Source organism: Cygnus olor, chromosome 20, assembly GCF_009769625.2.
Source record: "Cygnus olor isolate bCygOlo1 chromosome 20, bCygOlo1.pri.v2, whole genome shotgun sequence".
NCBI classification, from domain to species: domain Eukaryota; kingdom Metazoa; phylum Chordata; class Aves; order Anseriformes; family Anatidae; genus Cygnus; species Cygnus olor.
Genome location: NC_049188.1, coordinates 4,751,755 through 4,766,318, shown reverse-complemented (window position 1 = coordinate 4,766,318; position 14,564 = coordinate 4,751,755). Strand labels below are relative to the sequence as shown.

The following is a 14,564-nucleotide window of genomic DNA, read 5'->3' as shown; positions in this document are numbered from 1 at the left end:
CAAACACTAGAGTGGCAAAACAGAAAGAAAGTTAGTGCACACTGGGGAAATAAAAAAACTAAAACAAAAACCAGTTTACATGTAGTTGCAGCATGGAACTATGGAAATTGAGATCTTTCTGCTTTCTGGGATGAATCCCTATGTCATATCTGAGTGTATGGGATGCAGAGCCTCAGGAAAACTGCACAGTAACCTGCAATTATTGTGCATTTCCAGCAAAAGACTGTTGGGTAGAGCATTACAGCTCATCTTGTGCAGTGCAGCCTGAATCTTTGCATGCTGGAACCTATCCTCCCCAAGGCCCATACCCTCTATGTTAACAGCAAATCCGTGGGCGCACAGGTGCTTCTTCTGCTGAAAATGAGACATAATAGATCCAACCTAATCGCTAATGCTGCTTTCAAATGTTACCCATTTCAGTGCAATGGTTCCATAGCATAAGAAAACCTCTATTTTTCCACATTTTCCTTGAAGATTTACCTTTCTACCAGCCAGAACTTAGTATTGAATATGGAAATGTTGAGTCCCATGTACAGGGAAGCAGGTGTACAACTAAGCAAATTTTGTTTCCTGGTGAAGGAAACATGTTCTTTTGAAGTACAAGAAAACTTGAACAGTCTTAAGGACAACAGGCTTTAAATCTTTGGTCTCATTAAAATTTACTTAATTAAACAGTATTAGCTTGTGTTTACATTGTTCTTTGGATAGTCCCTGGAGTAAATGTAAAATATGTATGCTGAATGTACTCCAGCAACACATTTCAGATTTACGTAAGGGAAAAACAGAGTACAGGGAAAGTCCCATTTGTACAGGTTTGTATCCATGTATGAAATACTGCTGTTTTTGCGTGTGTGTGTCTGTGTACTACATGCACCCACATGCACATTCAGCTTGATGTCAGTAGCAGTATGGTCTATCATATAGTGTCTACATATAACTTCAGTCAATGGTGTTGTTTCCAGGCAGCGCTGGAGGCTACAACTAAATAACAGCTTCACATTCTGACGTGGTGCTACAAAAGACTTTTAAAGAAATTCAGAGAGTCTAACCCAAAGTCATATGTATATGCACAAATGGCAATAATAGACTACTGTACTTTCTTTACTGACTTTCAATGCTCCTGTCAACTCTGCCTGTATGAAATAAAATTGAATTTCATCCCAGCGTTCAAATTTCAGTATGCATTAAAAGCTGGTAAACACACATTTGCAACCTACCCTGATTTTTCACCTCAGCGAATTCTTTGTTGTATTCCTCTAGAGTTTCCCTAAGTTTCTGGTTCTCTGTTTCAATATCGTGCATACGTTGAACCTTGAGCTGAAGTTGCTGTCCTAAATCCAAGGCTGGAACTGGATCTAAAAAAGAAACAGTAAAATAAAATGTAAGATAACAGTAACGCTTCTGTGACTCAAACAGCTCAGAGCTCAAGCATCCTTTTTTCTCTATTAATACCTAGTTTACGTGTCAATGCCCTAGTTTAAATTACTATGTTCATCACTCCACATCCTATATAATTAAAAAAATATGGATGGTTAACTTTACCTATGCTACCCTTTAAATTGAAGTGTGCCTTCCTCACTGTGGCTTTTATCCACAGGGCAGTTCGCCCAGGGTGCAGACAGTCATGATGCGAAGGTATGTGACAGCTTGAAGTTTCAAATTTTTGTTTTTAAAATGAGAACTTTGGGGGAAAAAAGTAATCCAAAAAGTACCACCCACTGACAGCTGGTGTCCCTTAAATACCTCCACTTTTGCAGGAGTGAATTTCTGATGAAAATTGTGTCCTCCTGCACAGCTGAGCACTAAAAGTTTATTTGATTATAGAGATCTGAGCTGTATTTTTTCAGAGTGACAGATCAATAACAATCTGAAGTATTGTGTAAATTTAATTAATTCTACGAATCTTGGATTTTGTGACCTTTATTCCCTATTTTTCGCATACTACTAATCGAATAAAAATAAGAAATTAGTTTGTAAGTTCTCACAAAATTAATTCTTCGATGTTGGTTCCCTTCCACTGAAGAGAGTCCCTAGCACACACCTGACATGTACACATGCGTGATTTATTCTGGGATTTCTTCCCAGTCAGAATAGGAAAATGCTGGAGTCCAATGGACTTATAAAAGATTATTGAATACATTTCTGTTATGGGCGCCAGCATCTCTTGTGAAATGGCTGCAAAGATTTAGTCTCCTGTTGAGGAATGCTAAACACCAAACTCAGTGGATCAACAACAGTATATATTAGGGAGTTCACTTAATTTTCAGCCGCCACAGTCATTAATTTTTCAGACCACCCTCAGTCTCTGGAAACACATAATAAGTCTATTGTACCTCTGTTAACACATTAAGCATGAGCCTGTGTGTTTTTTCAATATGCCAGCGTTGTTTCATAGTTTATAAAAGAATAGTACTGGGTTATGTTGAGCTCAGAGACATTATAAGTAGCAGTCTGCTGCATTTTGTTACTTCAGTTCTTCAACAGCTTATGGCATTACCCTGTTCATAATACAAAATCTAGGTTGCTTGTCATCTGTTCTCTGTACATACATAGTTTATGACTACATAGCTTTTTCATTTATGCTTTTTAGGCCAAATACTTTTCGTTATTATTATCTATATTAAAATATTTATAATAAATCAAACTTAAAATGTTATTGTGGCAGAGACAGAGGGTACAGGTAAAGAATTAAATACAAAGTTTAAGTCACAGCAGTAGCACAAGTTAAAGTCCCTACAATATTTATGTATGGTCCAATTAAGGTACAGGCTGTCACAACATCACCCTTCTCCCATGTAGGTCCGCCGACCTTTAGCGGGACTACCCGCTTTGTCACACTTCTGCAGCTCAGCATTTCTCTGACAGAGCTAGTCCAGGACATTCATCTGCTGAACGTAAAAAGAGGTTGGATTGTCTCAATCCACCCGTGTCTTAAGTTGTTAAAGGAACCTCAAAATATATCAAACAGCGATCTTCTGCTTCAGCTATGGTATTTCTATAAAAGAGTGTTAAAATGCCACGATGAAAGAAACTGAACTTTAAAAAACTGTGAGTGCACGTTTGCCCCCTCTTTTTAGAATGTCCATTGTAAAAAGCCAGGACACCCACAAAACATATTTTGCTCCAAATACACATGGCTTTTTAAATTTAAATTGGTAAGGAATTAGGAGACAAAAATAACATGGGCATTATAAAGTGAATAATGACTAAGCCTTTAGTCAAATTTGCGATCCCTGAGAAGCTTTATGCTCAAAATGAAAATACTTGCAATCTCATAATTATTCATCAGGACATGTATATTTAATTTAGCTCTATTAAAGGTTAATGTTCAAGTAGCAAAACAGTTGCAGAACAAACAAAATGTAAAAACAGTCTCTGTGCATTAAACTTCAAACTTTACTAGAGCCTATTTGAAGGACTAATGGCCTGCAGCCACTAAATACTGCTTAAGGACATGTTAAAAAAAAACATGGCTGAAGCACCTCTTAGACTTAATTTTTATAAACTGCATTAAAGAAAACTAATCACTGCATGACAATAAGATAACCGAGACATTCTGACCAGAGACAGAAATAATTAATTTCTCATGGCAAATTCCAACATGCTCTTTTATCTCAAAAAAACTAAAGGAGGACCATGATTTCTGGAGCATTTATAAACATCAATTAATCAGAAACCCGTACAAACCATACAGCCAGTGCAACTCTTTTCTTACCTGAACAGATTGGATTTAAAAATAAATAAGAATACTCTCCTTTTCCCAACATATGCATGCATGAAAAAGCATTCCTATTTATATTAACCAGACTTACAAAGTATGTTTCATGTCATTTAACAGGAGGTCACTGAATTTTTATACAAGCAATGGACCAAAACTTTCGATTCATTACACAAACAACAGGCATATGCATTCTGAAAAAAAATCAAACGCCACTAGCTTATAGACAGCAGCAAAAAAAGGAAATGCCTTTTCTGTAATTGGTAAAAGAGAAAAATAATCTCAATTAACACTTCAACGTAAAAAACTCATTGCAAATTATTCTCTTGGTTTGAATCTTCTCTAGCTTGAAGTTCAGCATCCCTGCTAGGCACAAGATAAATAAGAAATGAGAACAGAGACAAAAGGAATCTGCTCATCCAAAACTTAAAAAGTGTTTAGCAGGATCATTATTGCCCAAGAGTAAACTGAGATGTCCATTCTTACATGAAGTTCTGTAGATTTGTTTCCATCTCTCCCCACTCTGTTCTACTTCCCTTATCCACTTGTAGCCCCCCATGTCCCCAAGGAAGCCCTTGGCATCACCCATCTGTGCGTGCCATGCATGTCCAGGCCTGGCCCTGACCCGGCAGCAGAAGTAACAACCTGCTGCATCTCCACACCTGCATCCCAAAGCCTGGTCCCGCTGGCACTTCCCCAGGGATCACTCTTTGGGGACAGTGCACATGGGGCTCCCTGTGCCCAGCTCGGTGCTAACAGCTGTCACGCACCGCACTAGTCCCCTTGCTGACAGCTCCTCTGCTCATGAAGGGGCTGGATGGACACGTCCCAGCAAATGAAGAGGTGAACAGAATTAGCTAGCATTACAAGTGTAACGTTATTTATATAGTAGGCAACACTTCACATCAAACAAGCCGGTGCAAGGCAGCAGCAGTAAACCTCTCAGGCTACTCTCGCACCATATACATGCCCCAAGGACAAATTATTTTCGAACAGCAGTGCAGGAGAACCAATTTTTTGCTGCTGCCTGTGCATGTAAACCACGCATTTTCAGAACAGCTTGAAAAGAAAACTAGAGATAGATCTGGACCAAAGAGCGCATTATGTTACTCGCTGGAGGCAGCACCTCACCACCTGCAGCCCCAGCACAACCCAAACCTGGTGACAAAACCCCACTACCAATGCCCAGCTGAATTTCCAAACGGGGTTTCACCAAAAAAAAAAAAAAAAAAAAAAAAAAAGGGTGTGGGGGGGGAAAAATCCCTCGCTCATTCTGTGAGCTGGAAAAAGACACAGATCTTAATAATTCAATCTAAGTGTTTACACAAAGAGCACTGTGGGTACGCTGCCCTCCCCTGTCATTAGCGGAGATGAATGCACCCCCTTGTGCGCGCTGCTCCCGCAATGACATCACGCTCCTGCCTGCCTCGCTTTTCGCCAGGGCACTCTAGGCTAATGTAATCATACGATTACATAATTAACCCAGCTGTCTCATTAAGAAAATCAACTGGAATTCAGGGCATAATTAGTCATACAGCAATTAGCATGCTGATGAGCGACTGATGAAAAGCTGTCTAGATACGGAGTATGCTGGGACCACCCTCGTTTATCGGAGATGGGGGGGGGGGGGGCAGAGCCCCGCTCAAGCCCCCCGAGAGCCGCGGGGCTGGGCCGGGTCCCCTCGGCCGGCAGAGGCCTGCGCAGCCCCGGCCTGGCGTGGCCTCGCCACCGGGCACCTCGCGGCCCCTCCTGGACGGGCCCCTCACGGCCCGGCCCGGCCCCGCGGGGAGCGAGCGGCAATGCCCGGCCTGGAGCTCGGAGCCGGGAAGCGCAGCGCTGCCCTCGTAAGGCTCCGGGCCGGGCCGGGGAAACTAACCAAAAAAAATAAAATAAAAAAGGCGCCCTTTTTTTCCACGCTTCTGAGGGAAATGTGCTTCCCGAGTTGCGGTGTGAGGCGCTGCCGGCGGGCTCGGCTCGGTTTATTCACAAAAGGGGAAAGGGCACCTAATACTTCGGCCGGTGTCTTAAAATGGAGCTCCTGAGAAGGCTTTTCCAAAACAAAGGGCTTCTCCTAAATCCCCTCCTCCCTCTTCATGACAGGCCCGTAGCGCTGGAAACGCACGGAAAGCAAGTTATGAAACGGTGCCAGGACTACAGGGGCAATTAATATTTTATATCACGGGGAATGTGTTTCCTAAGGTTGGGGTCTAAAAATAATGCACTGAAGGCACAGCAATTGTTTCAAAAAGACTGTTTGTGTTGCCTAAACCATGCTGTAAGCAAACCGAGCTTAGCGATTGCTCGCAAGAAACACCCACGCAAAACGATAAGGGAGGGGGAAAAAATAAAATAATAATAATAATAATAAATCCACCCTCCTTAGCAGGACTTCGTTACTGTAAGCTGTTAACTTCTTGGAAAAAAGTTCAGCTCTGCCATGTCATGGCCAAGTGAAGCTTTTGGCCCAGGCTGCACTGTGCAGCGAGTGGTTCTCTGGGCACACGGCGCCTGCTTTGCAGGCAGCTCCATCAGCTTGTGATACACTAAGTGCCTCCTTGGGAGGCTGCATATCTGAAAATAACCTGAAAATGTGTTTTAGAAAAAATAATAATTACATTGTAGCTTTTGAATATTCAAACACCTCACAGCATACTTAATTAATTCATTAATTATTCCCCAGAAATTTCAGGGGTAAATTGAAATAGCCTAGAGAGACTGAGACAAAGATTTCATGGAATAAATGATAACTTTCCTCCTGTTCCCCCATGACTCTGGTAGCCCAGGGACAGAAGAGTTATAGCCGTAATTCCGTTTGAAACAAAGCTCATCATCTCTCCAACTCCTCACTTCATAAAAAACATGAAAAGGTTCTCCCTTCCATCAAGAATTAAACACATTTTCTTACTCCCCCATCCCACAGGACTGGGATCCCTCTCTTCCTTTTATTTTTTCCATTTTTCAAAGTGTTCTCCTTGCCCTCCTGGCATCGGAGCATTTTCTAAGGGCTGTGCCAGGGAATTCAAAGCACCCACAAGAGGGTGAGGGACCCTCATCTTCCATACCAGAAAGAAAGCAGAATGCCACATTCTGCCGCCCTCCAAAAGCACTAAAGCAGCAAAGCAATTCTGAAGCGACCCCTCTGAGCAGGGACGGGAAGCCGCAGCGTAACGGCGGCTTTGCTCCCCATTAATCACCATAAGCTGTCAGTGGCAGCACCCTGCAACACTCACAGGGTTAAGTGAAATGATGTGAGATGGGATATGGCCACTTCGACCACAATCACAAGGATCCCTGTGCTGGAATGTGGCTCTTAGGCCTTGTAGGTTGTTACGTGAAAACATCCTTTATTTATCTACCAATTCTAGATTGGCTACTTGCTGAAAAGTTGCTTTGGCCCTGCACCACATTATGAGATGCATCTCTACCCTAGTATCCCAGAAAAAGTCAAGCAAGGCAATGTTGATGGTTGATTCCTTCATGAATTGTGTTGCAGTTCCCTTTACCTTCAAAGAAGTAACCAAAATTAATCCTCAGAGAAGTTTTTAATATTAAAGTGGGCATGCATAATAGGTGATACAGTATTTTATGGCACTGTAATATGCCAGCTAAAAAAGGACCTAGTGAATTATAAGAAAAACCCCCAGCAACTGAAAATGCTCCAATTTGAACATTAATATTCTAGTAATGGCTGAAGACAGTGGAATTTACTGCTTGCACACTGAGCTCAATGCAAAGCAAAGGACAGTTACAGAAAATCATTCATATGCTAGAAGTTTCATTTCTCCTATTTTGAGATTATAAAAAGAAAAGAGAACCCTCCACTGTATTTGAAAGCATTTCTGCCACAATCAACCCTTCTTTCTCCTGAACACTGCTGAATGTAGTTAGCCCTAAACCCTCAGCAGGCTGGGGTTTATTCTAATTCCAGTTCACATTCCTGCAACTGACGAAGGGAAGTGCAATGTATCCCATCCCACATGAATCAAATACTGCCTCTTCTTCCCCGAATATGCAACGCTGCTCCAGTCACTGGGGTTAGGGTTGCTCTAACCCCAGTCCCTAAAGCGAGAGCTTCAAAAGGGTGCTGCAGTTGGCACCTCCAGGTGAACGTGCCCAAGGCAGCAGGGCTGTCTGCTTGCCTATATGGCACATTCTTCCTGCATCTACTCACTGCATCCTTCCCCTTATCTGCACCTCCCCTCTTCCTTCCGTGCCTCCAGCCTACCAACTAAAATAGGGCTTGACAACCACACAATAAATTTTTTAAAGTGTGTGCTTTAGGGATATTTCTTCCTTCGAATATTTAATCCAGCTTTTACAAAGGAATTTATCCAATTATTAATTCAACATGAAAAATGGAAAAAAAATGTGATCAGACAAGCCCAATTTGAAGCCACATATTCAGGTAACAAAGCTATTTTTAGTTACTGTGACATCCATTTCAAAACATAAGGATAAAGTGAATGAGAACTAAAAGACTAGCATCGGCCAGGACTTTGCGCCTCATCTGAAAATAGCTATGTAACACTAACAGTATGCCCTACCAGCACGCACTCAGCCAGCACAGATCCAAAATTGTATTTCATGCTGTATTTCCGAGAGGCACGGCACAGAATTCAGACCCCGGAGGGAAGGAGGCTGAAGTGATTACGAGCTACTTCCACATTCCTCGGTGCTGGGCTGCCCGAAGGCTGGAGCAGCATCCCAGGCGAGCCAGACCCTTTTGAAAAATTCACAGTAGCAGTGGCTGACCCCACTGAAACGCCTCTCCAGACCTCCACTCTGCAGCCTGGGCTACGTAAACCATCCCTTTCACCCCAGCTCAGGCATTTCTTTGTGCAGAATGGTTTGCAGAAAAATCACCGGTGCCTACGTTCCCTAATTTGTTATTATATAGACTTCTCTTCCAGCCAGAATTGGGGCATTTTAAATATGTTTACACAAGTCCCCTTTTTTTTTTTTTTTTTTAACGGGCCTGAATGTGCTGGTGAAGCTTCAAAGACTGTACCTTCAGATGGGATACAGTCACAAGCTAAATCACTACCTGCAGCCCCATGCGTTTACTGCTTTTCGCTCTTTCAAGTATTAACTACGTTCAATTTTCTGCTTAATTTTATTCGATTTTCAAGTGTGTTTAAAAAGATACCCTACTGCTCTCTTTGAGGGGGTGTATGCACTGCTTGTGTTGTCCGTGAGTAAGTTCATTTTGCTTCCTTTCCTCCTAGGACTACTCTCTGTCATACTGATTTGTTTTCCCTCTAATGTTGAGAAAAGGCACTTGTTATGAATATTCATTTCTATTGTAAAGTTAGGGACAGCAGAAATATAAGCCCTTTCATTTTATTCTTCTATCTCCAATTTGATTTATGTATATTTTATTCAAGAAGGGGGGACTATTTTGACACCTATTATCGTTTATCAAACATAGAACTGCTTAAAATTTTTTGCACTGTACGTAACAATAGGAAACATTCCTCAGAAACTTACCTGTGCTGATCAGTCTCAACACACCACAAACTCAGAGCGTATTACAACCCGATCATGCTCTCTAGACAGAGTTTTGCAAAACAATTACCAATTAGCCCAATGAAAAGTACTCTGATAATTAACTTTTTCATACCGTGTTTTTAGTGCTCTAGTTCAGGATGTGCTGAACATGATCCCTCAGAGCAGCCTCTTTTCCTTCTCACCTCTTTGCACTCAGCCACCTCTCCTCTGCAAGCACAAATGCCGTGTGTGCGCTTGTGCCACAATTTAAGCACGTCATGCAGCTTTCTGCTCACCTGGGTACATAACAGTCTGTACTGCCTTTCTTCTATCGGCTGGCATTAACCTTTATGCCTTCTGCTTAACATTATGTTCTGCAGAACAACCCAAATGAGTCGCGTAATGTACACGGATACAACAACTTCATACACATTTATCACCTCCAGCAGAAGCAAAAGATAACTTTTCTGAAAAAAAATTAACCTGTTTTTCTCTTATGTCACTTTCGACCACAGAGCACTGATCAAGCGTTAACCGCTTTTTAAATGGAAGTCTTTTCATAGCCCAGGCAGCAATACAAGTCTGGAGAGTGTTGCTAAACTGTAAATAATCACAGGGAAATGGAGCGATGTAAGCACTACATCTCACAGTGCCGATAGCCTGTGCTTCTTGGGAAAGGAATGAAGCTTTCTTTATGGGTGAGAAACAGATTTCTGCCCGTAGAAGTAATTCCCTAACACTTATTTTAATTGATTACTTCTTTTAAATGAAGTTTGTGTTTCCCCAGCTAAATCTTCCCTTGGAAAAGATAGCCCTGCGCAAGGCAGGGTGGATGAACGGGCAGGGCAGAACCGTGACTGCGAGCACCACTGCTACGCGTCCCATGTGTGCGTGGAAAACTCTTGCAAGGCGCCCGTCCCTCCTTCCCCTCCCTCTGCAAGGTCCAGCCCCTGGGGCCGGGCACGCAATTTATGACGGTAAGGAACAAGGGAAAGACAAAATTTCCACTTCAGCCATCTTTCATTGTTACTGCTTTTAATTGTTTTGACAGGGCACTCTAAAAGAATTGTGCATTTCTTCTTTTTACCCTCTCTGTTATTTTATGCTTCCCTTAGATAGGGGCTTCTCTGAACTAAAAAATACATCATGCACATTAAATAGCACTGAAGTGATGGCATGTCTGACCACAACAGAGCTGTGAAGAGTCTCCAGTAAAAACGCAAGCACATCCCCTTTCACACTGTAAGAGTCATTCAGTTCCTTCTCGTTGAGATCCAGGTTAAGCAGACTCAACCGTTTGTGACTAAACCCACAAGAGCTGCACAGTCCCCACCGAACTGAGAGCAAGTACTTTTTGTTAACCTATCCTGATTCTCAAAACGTGTATGCTGACAAGCCTCCACACAGTTTCTTACTCTGTTGGTGCAGGGCACAGCCGTGCCGGAGGCAGGAAGGCGGCAGGGAGGAAGGAGCCCAGCTTAGGGCTGAGCCTCGGTGGAAGAGCACAGGCTGCAGGATGGGACCCGAGCCCAGGAGCGACGGCACGAGTTTTTCCCGAGTCCAGGGAGTCGCAGGAGGAGGCGAACTCACAGGTACTCCTCTCTGCTAAAAAGTTTTTAGCGGTACTGCAAAGTATGTACCGTCACTTGTTAGAGGAAATGAGTGCTGGCACCCAAATTTGGTTTAATCGGTGCCACAGCAAGATAGAAAATTTTCTATTTGAAGACAGAAGTTGTTTCTTTTTGCCTACGCAGCAGCCATTTGTAACAGGAGTAATGCTGAAAACCGAGAAAATGAAAGTGTGGCATTGTGCAGTAATCGCACAGTAATAACGAGGTAGCGTAAAGTGAAATTCTGTTCAAGCAGTTTATGCAGATACCGTCATTTGGTATTCGCTCTGGTCTCTCTTTTAACCTTTACTTGAAAATCACAGTGAAGTTTTGTTTAACAAAAAAACAATTAAACTTCTCAAGCATTGAACATTGTTCCTTTTTAAGAGAAAAATATTTAATTTTTAATATTGTTCATGCTTAATATTTTTCTGTTAAAGCTTTAGAAAAAGAGAATTATGTATATACTGCAACTGCTCCTCCAAACACTTACAAAATAGGGCTCCGATTTCACTTGAAGTGTTTGCAAGATTAGGGCCCTGAAAGCCAAGGGTGATAGCATAATGCGCTTATTTTATAAAATTAGAGAGAAAGAAATCTTGTACAGATGGAAGAAAGCCTCCTCAAAATACAAACTGAACCTCCCTTTACCTCAAAATAAATACATTCGCATTATTTTTAAAGGTAAGTTGTGACAACCTTGTTGATTAGTGCAATTCATGTGGCAGCATTCACTTTTCTCTAGCTCTCTACTGCATACTGAAAATAAGGCAATTAAATGAGAAAATTAATTCCATTAATTAAAAATGTTCAGTCTCCAGCAAGACAGAATGATCTGAGTGAGAATTACAACTGTATAAATGCACATAAACCAAAGTGTTTTCTGTGATATGTACTTTCCTTTCAGAAGGATGTATTTTGCAGAACACGCCGATGATAATGCTTTAACAGTGACATAAACTGGGGAGAGATATGAAAAGGTCTATTTTATCTTTTAAAGAGAAAACCACTTGATGTACACAGGAAAATTCACAAAATACCAGCCTTCCCACAAATTCTTCACTGGAGAGCCTGAGTGAAAACTCTGGTCAAGTCAGGAAAGAAAATCATTAAGCTTAGCTGAATCCACAAAACACCGTAGCCAGAATTTCAATACAGATCATTTTATACTAAAATTAAAATAGAAGTCCTTTTTAATTATATAAAGTGTGCACATTATTACCGAAGAGGGGAATACATGCTTTCCTCAAGAACCATAAAATTGGCTGCTGGGAATTAGACTTCAGCTGCAATTATTATATGGTCCTATAAAGGATATTGAACGTCTGATAAAATTGCACCCTTGTCATGTAACAGTGATGCTTAATGCTAAATAACCACTCTGCAGCATTCCAGTCATAGCTTTCTCAAAACATCATAGCTCCCTTCTTGCACTGAAAAGAAAACATCGCAGGATTTCAGAGCTAAAAGCGTACCTAAATATTTGAAATACCAAATGGACAAGTCAAAAGATATGTAAGCCACAGAGAGGCAGAACAGCACGTGTGATAAATTAATACTGGTGTCTCTTATAAAGGAAAGCCCACCATGAAGATACACCGAATGCAGAAGACTATACATGATGAAAGGAAAAAGCCACCACCACACGCACCGTGAGTGCATATGGCCAAGCCCCGCCACGCTGTGATGAACACCGGCGCGATCCATTCCTAATGGCGATTTTCCTTTCTGTTGCATTCCTTGTTGTAAACTGCGAGTACTGGCTACCCTGCATACAGCTACGGGAGACTGGCCGGACTTCTGGAGAATCTGGAATTTGCTTTTAACAGCACTGGCATGCTCTTCGTGTGCCTCTGAGGCCTGCAGCCCTGACGTGGGACTAAGACCTGTAGATATTTCTAATCCCACAGACTCCATTGCACTCACAACTTAGCAAGGCTGAAATTTTTACATGGAGTCAGAATATCAAAGAAATATTTCTCTGACACTTAACATAAGGCACACACAGGGGAAGGCTGGACAAGGGAGAGATTGTGACTGTGGACAAAGGGGTGCAAATTTTGCTCTTGCAATTGAAGGAAAGGAGAAAATTCTCTTACAAAGACGCCTCTCACAACTCAGATCCTACAACATGGGATGTATGTCCTGCTTTCCCCACCAGGCTTTACTCTTGACTCTGCTATTCAAATCCCAGCACCTGTGATGACGCAAGGCTTCAGAAAAAAAGCCTCTGCATGAGAGCATCCACAGAGTCCCACGCAGTTCTGGTTTGACGTTACCTCTCTCAGGGCACTAGACATCAAATTGACCCGGCTCCCAAGCTATGGCAGGAAACAAACAAGCATCCTGGGTGGGTTTAGATGGAGATGGAGGAGCTACAGCTCTTCTCTGCAGCACCGCATGGTGGGTTTGCAGGCTGCAGGCCTGCTAGGGGTGCTTTCATGGAGGAGTTTCCTGCATAAAGCACAGCTGTAGGAGCCCATCCTGTGCCCTGCTGCACACCTTGGCATGAGCCGTCCGATGCCCGGAGCTGCTCTGAGCTGTCAGCCACCTCCTGTGGCACAGGCAGATGTGCAAGTGGAGCTTTTCACCTAAGAATGGTTACCACGAGCAGGAAGCAAGTCAATGAAAACTCCAGGCCATAGCCAAATAACCTAAAAATCAACATTGCTGGGGCAATTGTGGTCTAGGACAAGCATCATAAGCCTCTGCATCGCTTCATGTACACCACACGTAGCACAGCAGGTACTGGCCACTGGGCAAAAGTATGGAAAATATATACATTAGTGCTGACTAGCTTCTGAAAAACACTGACCTTTTAACCAGTTAAGCTGTAAACAAAACATTAAAAAAATCATTCTGGTTTGAAGTGTGCATGAAGTACGTTCCTTAAAAGGTAAAGACCAGTGTGTGCTTTGCAATGAGAACTTAAAAGCCCTTAGATGTATTAATTGTACCTCAAAACCTCTTTGAGGTAAGTATATTGAATATAACACATATAAGAAAGAGAGATATATAATGTCCACATTTTATGAAAGTACAGAATCATACACAGACTCTGCCATATGCCAACAGCTCAGCCCAGGCAGGATTTAGACCTGAGGACCTGGGCTCATAGCTCCCTCTCATCTTTGACAGACAGCAATGTCTCTAACATTGGGGAAAACAAACAAACAAAAAAATCAGATCCCAAAGAATGCAAAAAGAAATGATATGGAAACTTGTGCTGACAAACATAAAGCAAAGTTGAAAATACACACGCGAAAAGCCTTTGCATAAAGTTTATGATCACGCTTAGGCTGAACAGAATTTTTTGGTAGTGATTTACTTTTCAGTATCCAAAGTGTTTCTTCTCTTCACGAATGAATAGGAGCAGAGCAACTGGCCTTTGCAAGCAACTATAAGGTTTTTTGTTTTTTTTCCTTCAAAGGTATGAGGAATTTTCTCTGTCCTTCAAGGTACAAGCATCGCCTCACCCTGATGAAGTTTCAAGATGTATCTATTTTGTTAAAAAGAGTGGACTCTCTAATAAATGAATTACTCAGAATCACACAATACTGTATTAATATTAATCGATTCATACAAACATTAAAATGTAAAGTCAATGAACAGTTTTAAGAAGTCATGAAGCGTGCCTTAGTTATAGTTTCTTCCATTAGAAACAATATTAGAGCATATTGGTTTCAGAATAAAAACATTACTCATATTTAACTTAGCAAAGGTAGAAAAATGCCAAGCAGCATTCACAC

The 14,564-nt window shown here is 41.8% G+C and overlaps 1 protein-coding gene and 1 long non-coding RNA gene across 26 annotated transcripts in view; one reads left to right on the top strand and one right to left on the bottom strand.

Moving 5' to 3' along the window:
- Positions 1–14,564, bottom strand: part of CUX1 (cut like homeobox 1) — a 270,215-nt gene that overhangs the window by 133,363 nt on the left and 122,288 nt on the right. For all 25 annotated transcript variants that reach the window (XM_040532644.1, XM_040532621.1, XM_040532622.1 and 22 more), the window contains one exon: positions 1,218–1,355. In XM_040532644.1, the coding sequence (XP_040388578.1) occupies positions 1,218–1,355 (138 nt within the window). The remainder of the gene's footprint in view (positions 1–1,217; positions 1,356–14,564) is intronic.
- Positions 6,446–14,426, top strand: LOC121057896. Its single transcript, XR_005814005.1, has 2 exons — positions 6,446–10,797; positions 12,392–14,426. It is a non-coding gene; the product is annotated as an uncharacterized LOC121057896 (long non-coding RNA).